The following is a 24,623-nucleotide window of genomic DNA, read 5'->3' as shown; positions in this document are numbered from 1 at the left end:
TTCCCCCATCGGCCTCTTCCCCCATCGGCCTCTTCCCCCATCGGCCTCTTCCCCATCGGCCTCTTCCCCATCGGCCTCTTCCCCCATCGGCCTCTTCCCCCATCGGCCTCTTCCCCCATCGGCCTCTTCCCCCATCGGCCTCTTCCCCATCGGCCTCTTCCCCATCGGCCTCTTCCCCATCGGCCTCTTCCCCCATCGGCCTCTTCCCCCATCGGCCTCTTCCCCCATCGGCCTCTTCCCCATCGGCCTCTTCCCCCATCGGCCTCTTCCCCCATCGGCCTCTTCCCCCATCGGCCTCTTCCCCCATCGGCCTCTTCCCCCATCGGCCTCTTCCCCCATCGGCCTCTTCCCCCATCGGCCTCTTCCCCCATCGGCCTCTTCCCCCATCGGCCTCTTCCCCCATCGGCCTCTTCCCCCATCGGCCTCTTCCCCCATCGGCCTCTTCCCCCATCGGCCTCTTCCCCCATCGGCCTCTTCCCCCATCGGCCTCTTCCCCCATCGGCCTCTTCCCCCATCGGCCTCTTCCCCCATCGGCCTCTTCCCCCATCGGCCTCTTCCCCCATCGGCCTCTTCCCCATCGGCCTCTTCCCCCATCGGCCTCTTCCCCATCGGCCTCTTCCCCATCGGCCTCTTCCCCCATCGGCCTCTTCCCCCATCGGCCTCTTCCCCCATCGGCCTCTTCCCCCATCGGCCTCTTCCCCCATCGGCCTCTTCCCCCATCGGCCTCTTCCCCCATCGGCCTCTTCCCCCATCGGCCTCTTCCCCCATCGGCCTCTTCCCCCATCGGCCTCTTCCCCATCGGCCTCTTCCCCCATCGGCCTCTTCCCCCATCGGCCTCTTCCCCCATCGGCCTCTTCCCCATCGGCCTCTTCCCCATCGGCCTCTTCCCCCATCGGCCTCTTCCCCCATCGGCCTCTTCCCCCATCGGCCTGTTCCCCCCTCCCCCATCGGCCTGTTCCCCATCCTCCCGTCCCCACCCTCCTTTACTGCCTGTTCCCATCCTCCTTGTCCGTCTATTTCCCGAGTCTGCATGTTCTTCCCCTCCTATTCCCATCCTCCCTGTCCACCTGCTCCCCCCACATGCCTGTTCCCCCCTACTATTCTCATTCTCCCCGTCTGCCTGTTTCCCCCGTCCACCTGTTCACCTTCCTCATATACCCATCCTCCCCAGCCGCCTGCTACCCCCCCACCCCCCACCCTCCATCCAGAAGCCTCAGAGATCATGATGGGGGCAGAGGGGGGCAGTGAGACAGCAACCGTCCAAAATCCTTGGATTCTCACACCCCCTCCCCCCTTCCTGTCTCCCCCCCACCCCACTTCAGCCCAGCCAGACCAACTCGAGTCTCTGGGACGGGCCGGTGATGTTCCAGGGAATGCGGAACCCAGTCCTGACTCATCTCGGAGTAAGTTGGATGTTGGGGAGCAGGGGGGGGGGGGGTTACAGAGACAGGGAGGGGTGTCGGGGACCGGTGGGGGGAGGGGGTTACAGAGACAGGGAGGGGTGTCGGGGACCAGAAGGGGTAAGAGAGACAGGGAGGAGTGGTGGGGATCGGAGTGGGTTACAGAGACATGGAGGGGTGTCAAGGACCAGAGGGGGTTACAGAGACAGGAAGGGATGTTGGGCACCGCACGAAAGCTACAGGTGTTACTCTGACCCCCCCCCCCCCCACACCCCTCTCCCTCCCCAGGACAGGTCGACGTTCCCCGGATGCCTGGACCCCAGTGGGAGATCTGTGCCAGCCTCGGACCTGGGCAAGGACCTGTCTGATCGAGCCCCTCCCCCCAGGTCCTCATCCCCGGTGATCGGAAGCCCCCCGGTACGAACTGCACCCATTGGCACCCCCCCGAAATCAACCACATTGCTGCAGGTAACATCAGTTCAATTGGGGAGGGAGGGGGAGAGAGGGGAAGTGAGGGAGGGAAAGGGGAAGAGAAGAGAGGGAGTGAGAGGGATGGGGAAATGGAGAGAGGGGGGCAGGAGAGATGGGACAAAGGACTTTGTTCTGCCCCTTCAATACACTAACGCCCTCTCTCCCTGTCTCTGTCATCCCCCCACCCCTCCTCTACCCCCCCTCTCATCCCTGTGCAGATCCAGCCGGCAGCTCCACAAAGGCTTCGCCCGTCCTTCAACGATGGCAAATCCTCGATTCAACCTCTCCACATGCTGGTGGGGCTGGGGAGGGGGGGCAACGGAGAGGGGGTGAGAGGGGGCGTCGGAGGGAGGAGATGGGATTGGGGGGTGGAAAGTGACTGGGTTGGTGGGTGAAATTTAATAAAATCTCCCTCTCCCCATCCCCCCTCTAGAATTCTTCGCTCCACTCTCCTCAGGGGATACAGGCAGGTCTCCCTCAGATGCTGACTCCACTTTTACTGGGAGGGGCACAGGTGAGCAAATGGGGTTAGGGTCAGATATCCGGGGAGGGTGTGTAGTGAGGGAGGTGGTGGGTGGAGTGGAGGGCTTCAACATTATCAGCTTAACTGCTCCTGAAGATGTGACCAAGGTCCTGATATTGATCCTCACTCTCTCCCTCCATCCCTCTCTTCCCCTCCCACCCCACAGGCTGGATGCCATTCCCCCAGCCCCCCCTGGTCCGAGTCTCGGGCCTGTTGGGTGGGGCGATCACGGCGGGGCAATGCCAGCGGCCGCTCCCAGCAGGATTCCGGTCCTTCCTCCCAAGCATGTGGTAGGTCAGGGAAGGGGGCCAGGATGGGGGGGGGGGGGTGGGGGTGGAGGGGAGACAGCTCTGGGTTGGAACTGAAGGGGTCGGGACAGGGCTGGCAGGGACCTTTCATTGAATCCAATTGCAATGCAACTTTTAAAAGCAAAAAGTCAATTTTATATCCACATAGATCAAACAAGTAGACAATGGGCTCATCATTTATATGCCTCGTCGAAGAAATTTGTAAAGGTATTGGCTAGGCCAGATTTGGAACATTGTGTGCATTTTTGGTAACCGAACGACAGGAAAGATCTCACTGAGATAGAAAGAGGCAGAGAAGATTTACTGGGATGTTGCCCGGACGTCAGGGACTGAGTTTCAGGGAAAGATTCACCAGGTTCGGGACTTTATCCCCAGAAGATTTACTGGGACGTTGCCCAGTGGTCAGGTACTGAGTTACAAGGAAATGTTCACCAGGTTCGGGCTTTATACACTGAAGATTTACTGGGAAGTCAGGTAATGAGTTACAGGGAAAGGTCCAACAGATTTGGGACTTTATTCCCCTGAAGATTTATGGGACATTGTCCTGACATCAGGGACTGAGTTACAGAGAAAGGTTCGACATGTTTGGGACTTTATCCATGAAGATTTACTGGGATGTTGCCCGGATGTCAGACACTGAGTTACAGGGAAAGGCTCAACAGGTTCAGGACTTTATCCCTGAAGATTTATTTGGATGTTGCCCAGATGTCAGGGACTGAGTTACAAGGAAATGTTCAACAGGTTCGGGCTTTATTTCCTGAAGATTTACTGGGATGTTGCCCGGACATCAGGGACTGAGTTACAGGGAAAGGTCCGACAGGTTCGGGACTTTATCCCCTGAAGATTTACTGGGATGTTGCCCGGATGTCAGGTGCTGAGGGACAAACCAGAGGACACAGGTTCAGGGGGTAAAAGGGTGAGGTACAGGGGGAAGGACCTGTTGGGGCTGCTCTCTAAACCCCTGTCCGCCGTCCACACCACAGGCCCTCACACCCCAGCCTTCGAGGGGACACAGCGAACCTCCATCCTCAGCACAAACACCTCCTGACCCAGAGGGAGCAGGGGGCTCGGAGGTGAGTGAACTTCGTCCAGTGAGGGAGTGGGGGGGGAGGGAGGTAGACGGCGGGGGGATTCCCGATCCCTGTCTGGGCAAACATGGGAGAGGGGTTGGATGGATCGTTGGGGTCTGGCCCTGGGGAAGTAGGGATCATCACTCTCCCCCTCTCCCCTTTCTCCCGCTCCCCTTTCTCCCGCTCCCCTTTCTCCCGCTCCCCTTTCTCCCGCTCCCCTTTCTCCCGCTCCCCTTTCTCCCTCTCTCTATCCCCCGTCCAGTCTGCACCACACTCAGAACGACTTCAGCCGAATGTGGCCAATGGGCGAGACCTCCCGGGTAGTGAAGGACCCCTACAGTGACCTGATGTCCCAGAGGGAGAAGGAGTGGGTAAGCAAGATCCAGATGATGCAGTTACAGACAGCCAACCCAGTCCTGGACGATTACTACTACCAGGTGAGAGTGCGGGAGGTTACGGACAGGACGGGGAATGGGAAGAGGGGTCGGGGACAGGGCGGAAGGTTTTGGACGGAACGGGGAGTGGAGTTAAGGGTCGAGTACAGTGCGGGGGGTTACAGACAGGACGGGGAGTAGAGGGGTCGTCGACAATGCTGGAGGTTACAGACAGGATGGGGAGAGGGGTTGAGGACGGGGCAGGAGGTTACAGTTAGGACGAGGAGTGAGGAGAGCTGTCGTGGACAATGCAGGAGGTTACAGACAGGACGGGGAGTGGGGAGAGGTGTCGGGGACAATGCGGAAGGTTACCAACAGGACGGGGAGTTGGGAAATGGGTCTGGGACAGTGCGGGAGGTTACGTACAAGATGGGGAGTGGGCAGAGGGTTCGGGGACAGTGAGGGAGGTTATGGACGAGACAGGAAGTGGGGATGGGGACAGTGAGGGAGGTAACGGACAGGACGGGGAGTGGGGAGAGAAGTCGGGGACAGGACGGGAGGTTACAGACAGGACGGGGAGTGCAGTTAAGGTTGGGGATAGTGCGGGGTGGGGTTACAGACAGGACGGGGAGTGGGGAGAGGCTCGTGGACAGTGCGGGAGATTACAGACAGGATGGGAGAGGGGAGGTTACGGACAGAGTGGGGAGAGGGGTCGAGGACAGTGCGAGGGTGTTACAGACAGGACGGGGAGTGGGAAGAGAGTTCGGGGACAGTGAGGGAGGTTATGGACGAGACAGGAAGTGGGGATGGGGACAGTGATGGAGGTAACGGACAGGACGGGGAGTGGGGAGAGGAGTCGGGGACAGGACGGGAGGTTACAGACAGGACGGGGAGTGCAGTAAGGGTTGGGGATAGTGCGGGGGGGGGGTTACAGACAGGACGGGGAGTGAGGAGAGGATTCGTGGACAGTGTGGGAGATTACAGACAGGATGGGAGAGGGGAGGTTACGGACAGGATGGGGAGAGGGGAGGTTACGGACAGAGTGGGGAGAGGGGTCGAGGACAGTGCGAGGGTGTTACAGACAGGACGGGGAGTGGGAAGAGGGTTCGGGGACAGTGAGGGAGGTTATGGACGAGACAGGAAGTGGGGATGGGGACAGTGATGGAGGTAACGGACAGGACGGGGAGTGGGGAGAGGAGTCGGGGACAGGACGGGAGGTTACAGACAGGACGGGGAGTGCAGTTAAGGGTTGGGGATAGTGCAGGGGGGGTATTACAGACAGGACGGGGAGTGGGGAGAGGGCTCGTGGACAGTGCGGGAGATTACAGACAGGATGGGGAGAGGGGAGGTTACGGACAGGATGGGGAGAGGGGAGGTTACGGACAGGATGGGGAGAGGGGAGGTTACGGACAGGATGGGGAGAGGGGAGGTTACGGACAGGATGGGGAGTGGGGAGAGGGTCGAGGACAGTGCGAGGGGGTTACAGACAGGACGGGGAGTGGGAAGAGGGGTCGGGGACAGGGCGGAAGGTTTTGGACGGAACGGGGAGTGGGGAGAGGGGTCGGGGACAGTGCGGAAGGTGACGGATGGAACGGGGAGAGGGGTCGGAGACAGGGTGGGAGGTTACGGACAGGTTGGGGAGTGGAGTTAAGGGTCGGGTACAGTGCGGGGGGGTTACAGACAGGACGGGGAGTGGAGGGGTCGTCGACAGTGCTGGAGGTTACGTACAGGATCGGGAGTGGGCAGAGGGTTCGGGGACAGTGAGGGTGGTTATGGACGAGACAGGAAGTGGGGATGGGGACAGTGAGGGAGGTAACGGACAGGATGGGGAGTGGGGAGAGGGGTCGAGGACAGTGCAAGGGGGTTACAGACAGGACGGGGAGTGGGGAGAGGGCTCGTGGACAGTGCGGGAGATTACAGACAGGATGGGGAGAGCGGAGGTTACAGACAGGATGGGGAGAGGGGTTGAGGACAGGGCAGGAGGTTACGGTTAGCGGTTAGGATGGGGAGTTGGGAGAGGGGTCTGGACAGTGCCGGAGGTTACGTACAGAATGGGGAGTGGGGTGAGGGGACAGGGCGGGAGGTGACAGATGGTACGGTAAATGGGGAGAGGTGTCTGGGATGATGTTAATGGACGCTCCCATCTCTCTGGGCCGGGACAGAACTACTTCCAAAGACTTCAGCTGAGAAATCTGAAACACATCAGCTCAGAGACATCCAGGAGAGGGAAGACGCGGTTGATCACCCCCCAGTTAGTGCGACACGATCAGTCGTACCGACCCGGTAAGTCCCGGGCGCGTACGACAGGATGGAGATTCTCTTTGCGTCCCCTCCCCAGGAGTATGTGACGGGACAGGGCTTCATTCTGTGTCCCCTCCCCGGGAATGTGTGACGAGACGGGTCCTTCCCTCTGTGTTCCTGCCGCGGGAGTGTGACAGGGACGGGTCTTCCCTCTGTGTCCCTGACCCGGGGGGTGTGTGATGGGACAGGCCTTCGCTCTGTGTCCAAAGCTAGGAGTGTGTGAAAGGACAGGGCTTTGCTCTGTGTCCCCACCCGGGAGTGTGTGACGGGGACGGGGCTTCATTCTGTGTCCCCGCCCTGGGAGTGTGTGATGGGACGGGGCCTCGCTCTGTGTCCCCACCCCGGGAGTGTGTGATGGGACGGGGCTTCGCTCTGTGTCCCCATCCCGGGAGTGTGGGACAGGACGGGATCCCGTTCTGAGTCTCTCTGTTCCCCACAGTGCAGTTCGAGGGGTCTCTGGGAAACTCACGATCTCCAGCGTTAACAATCCCGGAAGATGATCGATGCTGTGGTCACCCCTCGGGCAGAAGACGATGTAAGTTCACCTCACCCTCCGGTCTACCCTGTACGGGGAACGAGACCCACCATGGACCAGATTTGATTGATCTCCTCCCCTCACCCCCACTCCCCGTCTCTCTCACCCAACCCCTCTCTCCTACCCTCTCCCTATCTCTCTCACCCTCCCCCCCCCTCTCTCCCCCCTCTATCCCACCTCTTCCCCACCCTCTAGGAATCAAAGGATCAGTTGGTTCGTGATCGCAGACGTCAAACGCTTCACAACATCGAAAAGGTTTGGGTTTAAAACCATCTCCCCTACTCCCTTGATCTCCCTTACCAGTCATTGTAACTCCCCTTCCCTCAATCTTCCACTCTCTCGATGTCCCACCCCCTCTCTCCCTTCCCCTCAATCTCCTTCCCCCTCCCCCTCAATCTCCCTCCCCCTCAACCTCCCTCCCCTTGACCCTCCCACCCCCCTCGACTCTCCCTCCCCCGCGATCTCTCCTCCCTCTCTCACCCACTTTCTCCCCCATCGCTCCCCTCTCTCTCTCTCCCCCACAGACGTACACCCTGCTCCTCGAGGTATTGGACCTCGAGCAGACTCTCCGCCTGGGCGCAGGTGAGGAGACAGTGAAGATCGATCAAGCCCGCAAGGCCAAGATCGACCAGATCTACCGTAACCTTCGGGGAAGGCAACTCCTGGGGTCTGAGAGGTGAGGAGTGGGGGGGGCAAGAGAGGAAGGAATTGAATTGGGCCAGGTGTATGTGGCTCTCACGTTGATGACATTTCTCTTCCCCCCCACCGTTCTCCCCTTTATCTCCCCACCCTCTCTCTTTCTCCCCCCCCCCCCTCCTCCCCCTGCAGACCCAGCGATGATGAATTTCTCCAGGTGATGTCCATCCGAAAGGGCAAGCGCCTGGTTGCACGCACCCTCTCCCTCCTTGGGACGGAGGAGGCCACCCAGTTCCTCCTCGCCACTGCACGGCACCTGCCTCTCCTCTCCAAGAAGGACGCCCAGGACGAGGTGAGGGGGGGGGTGGCGGGTAGGGGGTCCACTGTCCGGTCCAGAAATGCAATGCGGGGTTTCTCTGTCTCGCTGACTCCTCCCTGCATGGACGGGGCAACATGCTTTGTACCAACACGGGCCTTCCCGAGCGCGGCCTGGTGAAGATCCACCCCAACTGCCTGTTGATTTCCTCATCTCTCTGGCGGAATCGATAGTAGGAAAGAGTGACGAGCACATAACAGAGAGGGTATTGACAAAGTGCGTCCAGAACTGGCCGGCTGGAGAGTGGGTGGGTGCGCGCATGGGGAGCGACCGGGAAACGGAACCTCACCGTGCCTCTTTCTCTCTCCCTACGCTGGGCAGGTCCTCCCCTGCTTCGAGGACCCCTTCGTCCGGCTGTTGACGCAGGTGACGCCTCGGACCCTCACGCAGGTCCTGAACCAGCTGGTCGGGGGGAGAGGAGAGAACCTGGCGGCGGTGGTGCAGAGCAAGGTATGGGGGGAGGGGGGGTAAGGGAAGGGGTTGGAGGGAGTTGGGAGGGGAGGGAATGATTGGAAATGGTCCCACGGAACTGAGGACAAGACAGGACCTTCACTCAACTTCTCTCCCCCCTTTCTCTCTCCCCCCACAGTTCGGACTAACCCTGTTCCACGCCATCCTGAACCAGGGTGAGAGATTGGAAGTGGAGAGCGGTTCACAGCAAGACAGTGAATGGTGAGTCGAGAGGGGAAACGTTGCGGGAACAACGTTCCGGGAACCCACCCCTGACCTCCCACGGGGAACGGTGGGGGACAGAGTGACCTCAGGGTATGGGACTGACATGGTGAACGGTGGGGAACAGAGAGATCTCAGGGTATGGGGACCGATACAATGGGGAAAAGGGAGACCTCGGGGTACAGGAACCGACACGGTGAATGGTGGGGAGTGTCACTGAACAGAGATATGACCCCTCTCTCCCCTTCTGCCAGGACGGACCTGGTAGTCACAGTACTCAGCAGTTACTACGTTCGGCAGACAATGTCCCCGTCTGAGGTTCCTGCTCTCGTTTCCCAGCGCAGGGAAGGGCCTTGACTCCCTCTCCTTGGATCCAGGCCACAGTGAGTCCTCTCCGTTTCCCCTCTGCCTCGTTCCCTCCGTTCCCACCCTCTCCCTTGTTCCCTCGTTCCATTACCCCCCTCCTCAACCCTGTTCCCCCTGATGTTGGGGGTATCAAGAATAATTCCTCTTCCCCCTCTCTCTCCCCCTCCCCCTCTCTCCCACAGGTTAAACATGGATAACCGGTTGAGCTTCTGCCGTTGATGGATTCAGGCAACCCACTTGGAGGGGTCTCCGCTAATCCCTCTCCCACCCACATCCATCCCTGATGGAGGGTCTTCTAGCCGACAGGCTGCCTCCCTCCCTCCCTCGTCAACACCTCCTTCTCCTCCCCGGGGACTGGGGTTGGATCTGGGGCGATATTTGCTATGCCCCTCTAACTCTTCCCTCCCCCTCTCTCCCCTTCCCTCTCACTCCCCCTCTCTCTCTCCCTCACCCCCCCATCCCTTTTTATGAAAAGTCTCGACTCACTATTAAAGAACGCTTTTTACAAACTGTTATCCAGTCGAGTGGAGTCACTGAAGATTTACTGTTACAGGGAAAGGTCTGAAAGGTTCAGGGCTTCATCCCCTGAAGATTTACTGGGATGTTGCCCGGATGTCAGGGACTGAGTTACAGGAAACCTCCCTTTGCCTCGTTTCCTGGTTTATGGGGAATGAGGCTGCAAGGCAGTGAGGGTGCCCTCTGACGGAGTGAGAGTATATCTAGAGAGACTGAGGGATCATGCAATGGGGATCGAAGGTGCATGGCAGTGAGGGATCCCTCCCAGGTGAGTAAGGGAGCATTCAGAGTGAGTGAGGGAGCGTGCAATGGGGAGCAAGGCTGCAAGGCAGTAAGGGAGCATGCAATGGGGAACGAGGCTGCAGGGTATTGAGGGAGCCCTCCCAGCGGGGTGAGGGAGCATGCAATGGGAAGCAAGGCTGCAAGTCAGTGAGGGAGTCCTCCCAGTGTAGTGAGAGAGCGTGCAATGGGGAGCGAGGCTGCAAGGCAGAGGGAGCGTGGAATGGGGATCGAGGGTACAGGGCAGCGAGGGAGGGCGCCCGTGGCAGAGAGGGCACGTGGACGGCATTGAGGGAGCGCTCCCGGGCTTGAGGAGCGTGCATAGCGGTGAGGGAGCGCTTACAGGGTAGTGAGGTAGCTTGGGTACCTGTCAATCACTCGCAGTCCTCAGGGCCATGAGTGACAGCGGAGCCCGCTAATCGGCTCTCGACCAGAACGGACGGGCGGGCGTTTGGCATTCTGACGTCAGACATTCATGACGCGGACACAAACAGGTCCATTCTGGTTGTTGGGTGAGGTTTCAGACGTATCGCAGAGTGACGACCGCTTGAATCAATCAAGGGTGCATAGGCGAGCTTATGGTATTCTGACGTCATGAGATGGCGGTGGTTTGGGGTATTGTCACGTCTCCAGAATAACGCGCGTCTGGACCAATCATAGCGGCCGAGGGCGGGCGCAGCGTCTTACGTTGTAACCCTGACCGACGGAAGCGCAGTCCATTGGGCGCCGGCTTCTCTGTCGACCCGACCCCCTGATGAACCAACGAGGCGCTGAGCAGCGCCGGAACGAGCCGATGGACGGCTGTACAGGGCGGGTTCTCATCTCTATGACGCAGAACATCCATCATCACTGATTGACGTGATACGCGGCCAATGAGGCTTTGATGGGCATCGCAGTGGGCCAATCGATCCCTGGAATGAAGGCGGAGACACATACCCTACTACATCCCCCTCCGGTCCAAGCCCGCTGATTGACGCCTCGTTTTCACCCAGCAGCGCCGGCCAATAGGAGCCAAGAGGGGTGGCGGACTCACTCCCTTTGTTGCGTTCCCTCGCCCAGCTCGCTGATTGACACATCGCACGGGCAAAGATTCGCCGTGGCCCATCTGCGCGGGCCAATGGGAGCCAGGATGGTGATCGAATTCACACCCTCGCTCAGCCGACTGATTGACGCCATACCCGACCAATAGCTCCCCGGCGACCAGCAGTACTGGCCAATGGGCGACTAACAGGAGGGTGGACTTACGTCCCGCTGACCGACGCACCGGCCGGCCAATCAGGGCGCGTAGCGTCTGCGGCACCGGCCCAATGGCCGGTGGGGCGAAGCCTGGCGGGAACATGGCGGACGCCAAGGCGCCGGCCGACACGTACAAGGGCTGGCTCTTTAAGTGGACCAACTACCTGAAGGGCTACCAGCGGCGCTGGTTCGTGCTCAGCAACGGGCTGCTCAGCTACTACAGGTGCGGGGGCCGGGGGTGGGCCTCAAGGCCCGGGAGCGGAGGTCAGAGCCTGGGGGTAGGCCTCAAGGCCCGGGAGCGGAGGTCAGAGCCTGGGGGTAGGCCTCAAGGCCCGGGGGCGGAGGTCAGGGCCTCTAGGTAGGCCTCAAAGCCCGCGGGTGGCCTCAGGGGCTGGGGGCAGAGCTCAGGGCCAAGGGGTGCGGGTGGGTGTTCAGGGTCTCGGGGTAGGGGGTTGGCCCAAGGGTGGGCCTCAGGGCCATGGGTGGGGGTCAGGGCCTGGGTTTGGTGCGAGGAGACGGCCTCTGGGAGAGGAGAATTGTATGCGGCTCGTGTAGGCGCAGGAATGGTCTGCGCGGGGAGCGAGGGGTTTCATGCCCAGCGAGAAACATGGATCCTACGACCCATCCCCCTGGATTCCCCTTCCACCCCTGTGTCTACGAGTTTCTTCAACGTCCCCTGAACCCTAACCCTGTCCCCTCCTCCCCTAACCCTGTCCCCTCCTCCCCTCTCACTTTCTCCTCTGTGGTTGTCCAATCCGGCCCCTGCTAAACGGCCGCCGGCCCCTGCCTCAGCTGGTCAGACCCCCAGTAAGTCCCCTCTCATTCTTCTCCACTCCGAAGAAAAAAGGTTAGAGTACCAATCCCTTCCCCTCTCTTATCCACCAATCCCCTCCCCTGTCACCTCCCCTTCTCTCTCTACTTGCCCCCTCTCTCCCCTCCTCTCTCATCCCCCAATCCCCTCTCTCTCTCTCTCCCCCCCACCCCCCCCCACTCTCTCTTCCTCTGTCTCTTTCCCCACTCCCACACTCCTGTTGGTGGATGAAGCAATGCCAGTAACGTGAGAGGCAGAGATCAGGTGTTTTCGAGTTGTCTGTCAGGGCCCATCTATTATTCATCTCCCCCTCTTTATCCTCCTTCCCCCTCCCTCTCTCTATGCTCCCCCTTTGCTCCTGCCTCCCTCCATCCCTTTGCGAGAGGGGTGCCCGTGTGTAGGAGGGGGTGTCTGGGTGTGAGGCAATGAGTGACGTAACAGGGGAAAGAACAAGGTGTCACAGAAGGAGAGGGGGAGAGATGTCCAGGAGAAAGGGGGAATTCAGTCCCAGAGAGAGAGGGGGGGAAATCAGTCCCACAGAGAGGAGGGGAGGGGGGGAATCAGTCCCAGAGACAGAGGGGGGGGAGAGATCAGTCTCACAGAGAGGAGGGGGTGGGGAGATCAGTCCCAGAGTGAGGAGGGGGGGAGATCAGTCCCAGACAGTGGGGGTTGTGGGAGATCAGTCCCAGAGAGGGGGGGTGTGGGAGATCAGTCCCAGAGAGATAATGACGAACGGTCGGCGTACACGGCAAATGGTCGGGCACTGAAGGGTGCGTTGAGACAGATGTCGAGCACTGAGGAGGGCAGTGGGACAGAGGTCGAGCACTGAGGGGGCAGTGGGACAGAGGTCGAGCACTAAGGGGGGCAGTGGGACAGAGGTCGGGCACTGAGGGAGGCAGTGGGACAGAGGTCGGGCACTGAGGGGGGCAGTGGGACAGAGGTCGGGCACTGAGGGGGGCAGTGGGACAGAGGTCGGGCACTGAGGGGGGGCAGTGGGACAGATGTAGGGCTTTGAGGGACAGGAGTGGGACAGATGTCGGGCATACACGGTGCAACGTAGAGACATCATCACCTGAAAGTGGCATCACAGGTGGACAGGGTCGTGGAGAGACGTCAGGGACTGAGTTACAGGGAAAGGTCCAACAGGTTTGGGACTATCTCCTGATGATTTATTGGAATGTTAACTGAATTCTGGAATGCTCTTTGGTTTTGTTGTAACCTCCAACATCTTCAACTCATGGTGTCTCTCAACCTTCCCTATCTTTCCACCCCACTCCCTCTCCCCCTCCACGTCCCAGGACCCAGGCAGAGATGGGCCACACCTGCCGGGGCACCATTAACCTGGCCACGGCGAACATCACCGTCGAGGACTCGTGCAGCTTTGTCATCTCCAACGGCGGGGCGCAGACGTACCACCTGAAGGCCACATCTGAGGTGGAGAGGCAGCGCTGGGTCACCGCCCTGGAACTGGCCAAGGCCAAGGCTGTCAGAATGCAGGCCGAGTCTGGTAAGGTGGGGGGGGGAAGCGTGGGTCTTCATGCAGGACTTCCCACCCAGTCCCAGTCCCGCCCCAGGGACAGGTGGGGCAAGACCGGGTCTGCCCCGAGGACGGAGATGGGGTCCGGCCCGAGACTGCCATGGGAACGGAGATGGGGGCAGAGGAAGGGGATATCTCCATCTGGGACCAGGGGAAGAGGTTATCACCATCTGGGGCCAGGGGAAGAGGTTATCACCATCTGGGACTGGGGGAAGGGGTATTTCCATCTTGGACCACCTGGGGCCGGGGGAATGGGGTATCTCCATCTGGGACAAGGGGGATCTCCTTGGACCATCTGGGGCCAGGGGGAATGGGGTATCTCCATCTAGGACCATCATCTGGGACAAGGGGGTATCTCCCATCTAGGACCATCTGGAACTGGGTGGGGGGAGGGTGTATCTCCATCTGGGACCGGGTGGAAGGAGGTATCACCATCTGGGACTATCTTGGTCCGGGGGAAGGCGTTATCTCCATCAGGGACCAGGGAGAAGGGGGTATCTCCATCTGGGACCAGGAGAAAGTGGGTATCTCCATCTGGGACCAGGAGAAAGTGGGTATCTCCATGTGGGACCAGAGGGAAGTTGGTATCTCCAACTGGGACCGTGGACAAGGCTGGTATCTCCATCTGGGACCACCGCAAGCAGGGGATGGGGGTCCACCTCTCTCCCTGACCCTCTCTTTTCCCCCCCCCCCACCCTGTCAGATGACTCGGCGGACGAGGAGCCGGCCCCCACCCATGGTGAGAAGACAGAGCTGCAGGGGGCCCTGCGGGCGCTGGGGGCCAAGGTGGAGGACCTGTCCACCTGCAACGACCTGATTGCCAAGCACGGGGCCGCCCTGCAGCGCTCGCTAGCCGAACTGGAGGGGCTGCGGCCACCGCCCGACGGCTGGGACAAGGTGCGGCAGGTGAACGAGAGGGCCACACTGTTCCGCATCACCTCCAACGCGATGATCAACGTGAGTCTGGGGGCCTCCGGACCACCCCTCCATCTGCGGGGAGTGTCCTCTCTATGTCCCCTCCCTCTGTCTCCCCTCCTGCGTCCACGGCTGCCCCTCTCTCGCTCCAACTTGCTCACTTTCTTCGTCCCCCTCTTCCCACACTCTGTCCGTCCATCTCTCTTTGTCCGTTCCCCTCTTCCCCCCTCACTCTCTGTCTGTCTCACCCCCCTCCACCTGTCCAGGGAAGTGACCACCTCTCTCTTTCTCTCTCTCTCTCTACCCCCCCCCCCTCCCCTCACCCTGCCACTCCAGGCCAGTCGGGACTTCCTCCTCCTGGCCCAGACCCACAGTAAGCGGTGGCAGCGGGCCTTGCAGCAGGAGCGTGACCGGCGCGGGCGCCTCGAGGAGACCCTCGAACAGCTGGCCAAACAGCACAACCACCTGGAGCGGGCGTTCCGCGGGGCCACCGTTCTGCCCCACGCTGGACCGCCCAGTGCCGGGCCGGCCAAGGGTGAGGAGGGAGCAGAGGTAGAGTAGCTTGCCCCGGGGCTGCGATTCACGGGGCCACCGTGCTGGCCCACGTCAGGCTACCCAGCACCGGGCCAGCCAAGGGTAAGAAGGGGGCGGTGGATGGCCTCGCTCCGGGGCTTCTGCTTGTTTTCCTGATCCTGGGACAGCCGGGACCTTCCCCTCCCCCATGTGCTGACACATCCTGCGAGGTTCCTGGCTCCTCTACCCCAACTAATTCCACCCCACTCTCACCACCCCTCCCCTCTTCCCCCCTCTCTCTCCCACACCTTCCCCTCTCTCTCCCTAACCCTTCCCCACCCTCTATCACCCCCTCCCTCTCCCCTCACCCTGTTCCCTGCAGGAGGCGGGGGAAGCCGGGACCTCAGCGACGAAGACGACGACGACATCGAATTCTTCGATGCCATGGAAGACGTCCCGGAGTTCATCACTGTCCCAGCCGACTCCCGCTCCCACAGGTCAGGGGTCTCGGCGGATGTGGGGTGGGGGGTGTTTCACGTTCCTGAGCAGAATTTGGGTCTGGGAAAGGACCTGCAGGGCCAGTACATGTGTTTCCCCCCACCCCCGTTCTCCATCTCGCCCTCTTACCCTCCCCCATCACCCTCTGTGACAACTCACCCTTCTCACTGTTACATCACATTACCTACAGAGATTCATCTATATCTGAGACTGATCTCCCCTCTCACTGGGACTGATCTCACTCCCACACCCGCACCCTCCCCACCCCCCGACTCTCTCTGCGACTGATCTCTGCCCCCCCTCCCTGGGACTGATCTCTGCTCCCCCTCCCTGGGACTGATCTCTGCCCCCCCTCTCTGGGACTGATCTCTGCCCCCCCTCTCTGGGACTGATCTCCGCCCCCCCTCTCTGGGACTAATCTCTGCCCCCCCTCTCTGGGACTGATCTCTGCCCCCCCTCCCTGGGACTGATCTCTGCCCCCCATCTCTGGGACTGATCTCTGCCCCCCCTCTCTGGGACTGATCTCTGCCCCCCCCCTCTCTGGGACTGATCTCTGCCCCCCTCTCTCGGGGACTGGGCTCTGCCCCCCCTCCCTCTCGGGGACTGGGCTCTGCCTCCCCTCCCTCTCGGGCACTGGGCTCTGCCCCCCCTCCCTCTCGGGCACTGGGCTCTGCCCCCCCTCCCTCTCGGGCACTGGGCTCTGCCCCCCCCTCTCTCGGGGACTGACCTCTCTCTCTCGGGGACTGACCTCTCTCTCTCGGGGACTGACCTCTCTCTCTCGGGGACTGATCCCTCTCTCGGGGACTGATCCCTCTCTCGGGGACTGATCCCTCTCTCGGGAACTGATCCCTCCCCCTCTCTCGGGGACTGATCGCTCCCCCTCTCTCGGGGACTGATCGCTCCCCCTCTCTCGGGGACTGATCGCTCCCCCTCTCTCGGGGACTGATCGCTCCCCCTCTCTCGGGGACTGATCGCTCCCCCTCTCTCGGGGACTGATCGCTCCCCCTCTCTCGGGGACTGATCGCTCCCCCTCTCTCGGGGACTGATCGCTCCCCCTCTCTCGGGGACTGATCGCTCCCCCTCTCTCGGGGACTGATCGCTCCCCCTCTCTCGGGGACTGATCGCTCCCCCTCTCTCGGGGACTGATCGCTCCCCCTCTCTCGGGGACTGATCGCTCCCCCTCTCTCGGGGACTGATCGCTCCCCCTCTCTCGGGGACTGATCGCTCCCCCTCTCTCGGGGACTGATCGCTCCCCCTCTCTCGGGGACTGATCGCTCCCCCTCTCTCGGGGACTGATCGCTCCCCCTCTCTCGGGGACTGATCGCTCCCCCTCTCTCGGGGACTGATCGCTCCCCCTCTCTCGGGGACTGATCGCTCCCCCTCTCTCGGGGACTGATCGCTCCCCCTCTCTCGGGGACTGATCGCTCCCCCTCTCTCGGGGACTGATCGCTCCCCCTCTCTCGGGGACTGATCGCTCCCCCTCTCTCGGGGACTGATCGCTCCCCCTCTCTCGGGGACTGATCGCTCCCCCTCTCTCGGGGACTGATCGCTCCCCCTCTCTCGGGGACTGATCGCTCCCCCTCTCTCGGGGACTGATCGCTCCCCCTCTCTCGGGGACTGATCGCTCCCCCTCTCTCGGGGACTGATCGCTCCCCCTCTCTCGGGGACTGATCGCTCCCCCTCTCTCGGGGACTGATCGCTCCCCCTCTCTCGGGGACTGATCGCTCCCCCTCTCTCGGGGACTGATCGCTCCCCCTCTCTCGGGGACTGATCGCTCCCCCTCTCTCGGGGACTGATCGCTCCCCCTCTCTCGGGGACTGATCGCTCCCCCTCTCTCGGGGACTGATCGCTCCCCCTCTCTCGGGGACTGATCGCTCCCCCTCTCTCGGGGACTGATCGCTCCCCCTCTCTCGGGGACTGATCGCTCCCCCCTCTCTCGGGGACTGATCGCTCCCCCCTCTCTCGGGGACTGATCGCTCCCCCTCTCTCGGGGACTGATCGCTCCCCTCTCTCGGGGACTGATCGCTCCCCCTCTCTCGGGGACTGATCGCTCCCCCTCTCTCGGGGACTGATCGCTCCCCCTCTCTCGGGGACTGATCGCTCCCCCTCTCTCGGGGACTGATCGCTCCCCCTCTCTCGGGGACTGATCGCTCCCCCTCTCTCGGGGACTGATCGCTCCCCCTCTCTCGGGGACTGATCGCTCCCCTCTCTCGGGGACTGATCGCTCCCCCTCTCTCGGGGACTGATCGCTCCCCCTCTCTCGGGGACTGATCGCTCCCCCTCTCTCGGGGACTGATCGCTCCCCCTCTCTCGGGGACTGATCGCTCCCCCTCTCACGGGGACCTGATCGCTCCCCCTCTCTCGGGGGACTGATCGCTCCCCCTCTCTCGGGGACTGATCGCTCCCCCTCTCTCGGGGACTGATCGCTCCCCCTCTCTCGGGGATGATCGCTCCCCCTCTCTCGGGGACTGATCGCTCCCCCTCTCTCGGGGACTGATCGCTCCCCCTCTCTCGGGGACTGATCGCTCCCCCTCTCTCGGGGACTGATCGCTCCCCCTCTCTCGGGGACTGATCGCTCCCCCTCTCTCGGGGACTGATCGCTCCCCCTCTCTCGGGGACTGATCGCTCCCCCTCTCTCGGGGACTGATCGCTCCCCCTCTCTCGGGGACTGATCGCTCCCCCTCTCTCGGGGACTGATCGCTCCCCCTCTCTCGGGGACTGATCGCTCCCCCTCTCTCGGGGACTGATCGCTCCCCCTCTCTCGGGGACTGATCGCTCCCCCTCTCTCGGGGACTGATCGCTCCCCCTCTCTCGGGGACTGATCGCTCCCCCTCTCTCGGGGACTGATCGCTCCCCCTCTCTCGGGGACTGATCGCTCCCCCTCTCTCGGGGACTGATCGCCCCCCCCTCTCTCGGGGACTGATCGCCCCCCCCTCTCTCGGGGACTGATCGCCCCCCCCTCTCTCGGGGACTGATCGCCCCCCCTCTCTCGGGGACTGATCGCCCCCCCTCTCTCGGGGACTGATCGCCCCCCCTCTCTCGGGGACTGATCGCCCCCCCTCTCTCGGGGACTGATCGCCCCCCCTCTCTCGGGGACTGATCGCCCCCCCTCTCTCGGGGACTGATCGCCCCCCCCCTCCCTCGGGGACTGGGCCCTGCCCCCCCTCCCTCGGGGACTGGGCCCTGCCCCCCCTCCCTCGGGGACTGGGCCCTGCCCCCCCTCCCTCGGGGACTGGGCCCTGCCCCCCCTCTCTCGGGGACTGGGCCCTGCCCCCCCTCTCTCGGGGACTGGGCCCTGCCCCCCCTCTCTCGGGGACTGGGCCCTGCCCCCCCTCCCTCTCGGGCACGGCCCTGCCCACCCCCCTCTCTCTGGGACTGATCTCTCTCTGGGACTGATCTCTCTCTGGGACTGATCTCTCTCTCTCTCTGGGACTGATCTCTCTCTCTCTCTGGGACTGATCTCTCTCTCTCTGGGACTGATCTCTCTCTCTCTGGGACTGATCTCTCTCTCTCTGGGACTGATCTCTCTCTCTCTGGGACATCTCTCTCTCTCTGGGACTGATCTCTCTCTCTCTGGGACTGACCTCTCCCTCGGGGACTGACCTCTCCCTCGGGGACTGACCTCTCCCTCGTGGACTGATCTCTCTCTCTCGTGGACTGATCTCTCTCTCTCGGGGACTGATCTCTCTCTCTCGGGGACTGATCTCTCTCTCTCGGGGACTGATCTCTCTCTCTCGGGGACTGATCTCTCTCTCTCGGGGACTGATCTCTCTCTCTCGGGGACTGATCTCTCTCTCTCGGGGACTGATCTCTCTCTCTCGGGGACTGTTCTCTCTCTCTCGGGGACTGATCTCTCTCTCTCGGGGACTGATCTCTCTCTCTCGGGGACTGATCTCTCTCTCTCGGGGACTGATCTCTCTCTCTCGGGGACTGATCTCTCTCTCTCGGGGACTGATCTCTGCCCCTCTCTCGGGGCCTGATCTCTGCCCCTCTCTCGGGGCCTGATCTCTGCCCCTCTCTCGGGGCCTGATCTCTGCCCCTCTCTCGGGGCCTGATCTCTGCCCCTCTCTCGGGGCCTGATCTCTGCCCCTCTCTCGGGGCCTGATCTCTGCCCCTCTCTCGGGGCCTGATCTCTGCCCCTCTCTCGGGGCCTGATCTCTGCCCCTCTCTCGGGGCCTGATCTCTGCCCCTCTCTCGGGGCCTGATCTCTGCCCCTCTCTCGGGGCCTGATCTCTGCCCCTCTCTCGGGGCCTGATCTCTGCCCCTCTCTCGGGGCCTGATCTCTGCCCCTCTCTCGGGGCCTGATCTCTGCCCCTCTCTCGGGGCCTGATCTCTGCCCCTCTCTCGGGGCCTGATCTCTGCCCCTCTCTCGGGGCCTGATCTCTGCCCCTCTCTCGGGGCCTGATCTCTGCCCCTCTCTCGGGGCCTGATCTCTGCCCCTCTCTCGGGGCCTGATCTCTGCCCCTCTCTCGGGGCCTGATCTCTGCCCCTCTCTCGGGGCCTGATCTCTGCCCCTCTCTCGGGGCCTGATCTCTGCCCCTCTCTCGGGGCCTGATCTCTGCCCCTCTCTCGGGGCCTGATCTCTGCCCCTCTCTCGGGGCCTGATCTCTGCCCCTCTCTCGGGGCCTGATCTCTGCCCCTCTCTCGGGGCCTGATCTCTGCCCCTCTCTCTCTGGGCCTGAGCTCCCCTCTCTCTCTCTCTCTCATTCTAACATGTCTCCCTTTGTCTAACAGACGAACCGGCAGTAACATCAGTGGGGCGAGCAGTGAAGGTGGCTTCGACGATCAGGTGAGTTGGACCAATATCTCTCTTTCCATCTCCCCCTCCTCCCCCCCTCAACCCGTCTCTTTACCCATCTCTTTCCTCCCCCCCTTTTTCCCATCACCTTTCTCACTTTCTCTCTCTCTCTGTCCCCCACTCCGGCTCAGAGCCTGGAGGAGCAGGCATCCAGCGGGGCCTCCAGCTCCCACGAGCTCGCTTGCCAGGATACGGTGAAACATCGCAGGAGGAGACGTATCCCGGACAAGCCCAACTACAGCCTTAATCTCTGGAGTATCATGAAGAACTGCATCGGCAAAGAACTTTCACGGATCCCCATGCCTGTGAGTGGGGGGAGGGAGAGGATATTGAATGGTGGGAGAGAGGATGGACAGAAGAGAGAGAGAGGGGTGGGAGGGAGGCAGGGGAGGGTGGGGTTACAGAGAGTGGGGAAGAGAGAGGGTAAGCCAATCTGTTACGAGTCATGTTGCTGAAAATTCTCCCCCATCCCCCCACCCACAGGTGAACTTCAACGAGCCCCTGTCTATGCTGCAGCGTCTGACCGAGGACCTGGAGTATCATGACCTGCTGGACCGAGCCTCCAAGTGCGAGAACTCGCTGGAGCAGCTCTGCTACGTGGCAGCCTTCACCGTGTCCTCATACTCCACCACTGTGTCCCGGACGGGGAAGCCCTTCAACCCGCTCCTGGGCGAGACCTTCGAGCTCGACCGCATGGATGACGAGGGCTACCGGTCCATCTGTGAGCAGGTCAGACCTGCGGGGAGGGGAGTGAGAGAGAGAGGGGAGGAGAGAGGGAAGGAGAGAAAGAAAGGGTGTGAGAGAGAGATAGGGCTGGGGGAGAGAGGTAGGAGGAATTTTTCCCCTTTGGATTGTGTTCCCCTGGATTTAATTCCAACCCTCCCCCGCCCCCAGGTGAGCCACCACCCTCCCTCCGCAGCCCACCACGTAGAGTCGCGCTACGGGTGGACCCTCCGGCAGCAAATCACCATCGCCAGCAAGTTCCGTGGGAAGTACCTCTCCATCATGCCTCTGGGTGAGTGGGGCCCCGTCAGCCTGGGGCTGGGGGGTCCGGTTGTGGCTGGCTTTGCATCTCCTGGGGGTGGGTGGGTGAAGGATATTGGGGACATACAGGGAAATAGTTCGGGGACGGGCGGGGGAGGGTTCGGGGGGGACAGACGGGGGAGGGTTCGGGGGGGACGGACAGGGGAGGGTTCGGGGGGGACGGACGGGGAGGCTTCGGGGGTAGGGTTCGGGAGAGTGACGAGGTAGGGTTCGGGGGAGGGACGGGGAAGAATTCGGGGGACAGATGGGGAAGGGTTCAGGGTGGCGGACAGATGGGGAAGGGTTCAGGGTGGCGGACAGATGGGGAAGGGTTCAGGGTGGCGGACAGAAGGGGAAGGGTTCAGGGTGGCGGACAGACGGGGAAGGGTTCGGGGGGTCGGACGGACGGGAGGGTTTGCGAGGGTCAGAGAGGGATGGGGTTTGGGGATGGATCCCATCCCCTGATGCCTCTGACCCCCTGTTCCCCCCTCCCCTGATGCCTCTGACCCCCTGTCCCCCCCTCCCCTGATGCCTCTGACCCCCCTGTCCCCCCCTCCCCTGATGCCTCTGACCCCCTGTCCCCCCCTCCCCTGATGCCTCTGACCCCCTGTCCCCCCCCTCCTCCACTCAGGAACCATCCACTGCACCTTCCAGCAGATGGGCGACCATTACACGTGGGAAAAGGTCACCACAACCGTGCACAACATCATTGTCGGAAAGCTGTGGATCGACCAGGTCCGATGCCTCCCTCCCTCCATTCACAACCTCCCTCTGTTCACATGCTCCCTCTATCCATCCCTCCTTCCTAACTACCTCCCTCTCTCCAACCCTACATCCCTCTTCCTCCCACCCGCCGCCTCTTCCTCCCACCCGCCGCCTCTTCCTCCCACCCGCCGCCTCTCCCTCCCACCCGCCGCCTCTCCCTCCCACCCGCCGCCTCTCCCTCCCACCCGCCGCCTCTCCCTCCCACCCGCCGCCTCTCCCTCCCACCCGCCGCCTCTCCCTCCCACCCGCCGCCTCTCCCTCCCACCCGCCGCCTCTCCCTCCCACCCGCCGCCTCTCCCTCCCACCCGCCGTCTCTCCCTCCCACCCGCCGCCTCTCCCTCCCACCCGCCGCCTCTCCCTCCCACCCGCCGCCTCTCCCTCCCACCCGCCGCCTCTCCCTCCCACCCGCCGCCTCTCCCTCCCACCCGCCGCCTCTCCCTCCCACCCGCCGCCTCTCCCTCCCACCCGCCGCCTCTCCCTCCCACCCGCCGCCTCTCCCTCCCACCCGCCGCCTCTCCCTCCCACCCGCCGCCTCTCCCTCCCACCCGCCGCCTCTCCCTCCCACCCGCCGCCTCTCCCTCCCACCCGCCGCCTCTCCCTCCCACCCGCCGCCTCTCCCTCCCACCCGCCGCCACTCCCTCCCACCCGCCGCCACTCCCTCCCACCCGCCGCCTCTCCCTCCCACCCGCCGCCTCTCCCTCCCACCCGCCGCCTCTCCCTCCCACCCGCCGCCTCTCCCTCCCACCCGCCGCCTCTCCCTCCCACCCGCCGCCTCTCCCTCCCACCCGCCGCCTCTCCCTCCCACCCGCCGCCTCTCCCTCCCACCCGCCGCCTCTCCCTCCCACCCGCCGCCTCTCCCTCCCACCCGCCGCCTCTCCCTCCCACCCGCCGCCTCTCCCTCCCACCCGCCGCCTCTTTCCTTCCCCCTTCTTTCCTCCCCACTCCTCTCCCTCGTCCTCACCTCCTCTCCCTGCCATTACAGAGCGGGGAGGTCGACATCGTCAACAGGCGAACAGGAGACAAGTGCCACCTGAAATTTGCCCCCTACAGCTACTTCTCCCGTGACGTGGCCCGGAAGGTAGGTCTGTCATGGAGGGGAGGTGAGGGAGGTAGGGGCAGGCGAGTGGGGGGGAGCGATGGGGTGGAGCGGAGGGGGATCTCGATCTCTCCCCCCACCACCCCATCTCTCTCCCGCACCTCTCTCACCCTGCCTCGTGTCACGTTCCTGCTCCCCTGCAGGTGACCGGACTGGTGACAGACAGCGCAGGCAAGGCTCACTTTGTCCTGTCCGGGACATGGGACGAGAAGATGGAGTGTTCCCGGGTCCTGCAGAGTAGCCATGGGGTCAATGGGGCGGAGGGGCGGCAGAAAACTGTCTACGAGACCCTCAGGAGCCGGGAGCTGTGGAGGAAACACCAGATCCCGTGAGTAGTGCACCCTGGGAGTGGCTGATGGGGACGGGGTTTCACTCTGTGTCCCCGCCCCAGGAGTGTGTGACATGATGGGGCTTCGCTCTGTGTCCCCACCCCGGGAGTGTATGACGGGGACAAGGCTTCGCTCTGTATCACTGACCCCAGTGAACACGCCGAGACCATGTACTACTTTTCGGACCTGGCCTTGACCCTGAACGAACCGGAGACCGGGGTGGCTCCCACCGACAGCCGCCGGCGGCCAGACCAGCGGCTCATGGAGAATGGGCGGTGGGATGAGGCCAACGTGGAGAAGCAACGGCTCGAGGAGAAGCAGCGGGCTGGACGGCGGAGGAGAGAGAATGAGGGCGGCCGGGAGGGTGAGGAAGGGTTTGAGGGGCGAGGGGGGAATGGGGGGAGGGGGGAATGGGGGGAGGGGGGAATGGGGGGAGGGGGGAATGAGGGGGAGATGGTCGGTGTTTGGGTGAGCAGACTGTGGGACCCTTTACCCATGCTGACTCTTTCTCGCCCCCCCAGGCCAGTGCACGGGCGAGGGAGGCTACCTGCCGCTGTGGTTCGAGCGGCAGGAGGACCCCATGACCAAGGAGCCTGTCCACTTCTACAAGGGCGGCTACTGGGAGGCAAAGGAGCGGCAGGACTGGGGCCGCTGCCCTGAGATTTTCTGACGGGGGTTCTGTCCGGGAGGGAGGTCGGCGTGAGATAGAGGGGGGGTGTGTGTGTGTCGGAGGGAGTGGGGGGGCGTGTGTGAGAGGGAGTGGGGTAGGAGAGGTGTCTGAGATAGGGACATGTGAGAGGGAGGGGTCTGAGACTGAGGCGGAGTCAGAGACAGAGGGGGAGGGGTGTGCATGATGAGGAGAGGGGGATCCGAGATGGGGAGAGGTGTGTGTGATGGGGAGGTCAGAGACAGAGGGGTGAATGGAGGTGTCAGACAGCGGGCTGTGTGGGAGAGAGTGGGGTCAGACTGAAAGGGGTGTGTATGTCGAGGAGAGGGTCAGAGATGGAGAGCTGTGTGGAGGAGGGAGAAGGTGGTCAGACTGGGGTGTGTGTTGAGGAGAGGGGGTTCAGAGACGGGTGTGGGAGAGTTGGAGGGGGGGTCAGAGACAGGGAGAGGGGTGTGTGTGATCAGACCCTCTGAGACTATCGGACAGGGGAAGGGTCTCTGGGAGGGGATGGTAATTGTGGACCCCTTCCTCATTCACTCCTTCCGCCCTCCATCTCTCCCCCTCACTCTCCTCTCCCCCTCACTCTCCTTCTCCCTCTCTCCCCCATT

At 62.6% G+C, this 24,623-nt stretch overlaps 2 protein-coding genes across 5 annotated transcripts in view; both read left to right on the top strand.

Moving 5' to 3' along the window:
* LOC138750710 (protein PAT1 homolog 1-like) overlaps positions 1-9,547 on the top strand; it is a 15,777-nt gene extending 6,230 nt beyond the window's left edge. Inside the window, 16 exon segments of the mRNA XM_069912786.1 lie at positions 1,172-1,403; positions 2,090-2,167; positions 2,305-2,385; positions 2,561-2,684; positions 3,686-3,775; positions 4,035-4,209; positions 6,309-6,429; positions 6,887-6,901; positions 6,904-6,936; positions 6,939-6,982; positions 7,178-7,237; positions 7,507-7,658; positions 7,811-7,970; positions 8,316-8,444; positions 8,584-8,666; positions 9,215-9,547. Of these exon segments, the coding sequence (XP_069768887.1) occupies positions 1,172-1,403; positions 2,090-2,167; positions 2,305-2,385; positions 2,561-2,684; positions 3,686-3,775; positions 4,035-4,209; positions 6,309-6,429; positions 6,887-6,901; positions 6,904-6,936; positions 6,939-6,982; positions 7,178-7,237; positions 7,507-7,658; positions 7,811-7,970; positions 8,316-8,444; positions 8,584-8,666; positions 9,215-9,251 (1,614 nt within the window). The 3' untranslated portion in view covers positions 9,252-9,547.
* A 186-nt stretch (positions 9,548-9,733) lies between these two features.
* On the top strand, positions 9,734-24,072 carry LOC138750712 (oxysterol-binding protein 1-like). 4 transcript variants are annotated; one of them, XM_069912791.1, is made up of 14 exons: positions 9,734-9,816; positions 13,173-13,381; positions 14,115-14,368; positions 14,663-14,861; positions 15,222-15,336; positions 20,072-20,126; positions 20,267-20,440; positions 20,619-20,864; positions 21,030-21,150; positions 21,790-21,893; positions 22,906-23,001; positions 23,163-23,347; positions 23,501-23,712; positions 23,870-24,071. In XM_069912791.1, exons 2-14 carry the CDS (start codon positions 13,186-13,188, stop codon positions 24,016-24,018), a joined length of 2,106 nt encoding a protein of 701 aa, XP_069768892.1. In that variant the 5' UTR covers positions 9,734-9,816; positions 13,173-13,185; the 3' UTR covers positions 24,019-24,071. The 4 variants fall into 4 exon arrangements, with proteins under 4 accessions (XP_069768892.1, XP_069768893.1, XP_069768889.1 ...); XM_069912788.1 differs by lacking the exon at positions 9,734-9,816 and adding an exon at positions 10,558-11,286 and having other exon boundaries at positions 23,870-24,072; XM_069912789.1 differs by lacking the exon at positions 9,734-9,816 and adding an exon at positions 12,922-13,020.
* Positions 24,073-24,623: the final 551 nt, after the last annotated feature.

Source organism: Narcine bancroftii, unplaced genomic scaffold, assembly GCF_036971445.1.
Source record: "Narcine bancroftii isolate sNarBan1 unplaced genomic scaffold, sNarBan1.hap1 Scaffold_237, whole genome shotgun sequence".
NCBI classification, from domain to species: Eukaryota; Metazoa; Chordata; class Chondrichthyes; order Torpediniformes; family Narcinidae; genus Narcine; species Narcine bancroftii.
The sequence above is the reverse complement of the archived record's forward strand: the minus strand, read 5'-3'. Positions and strand labels throughout refer to the sequence as shown.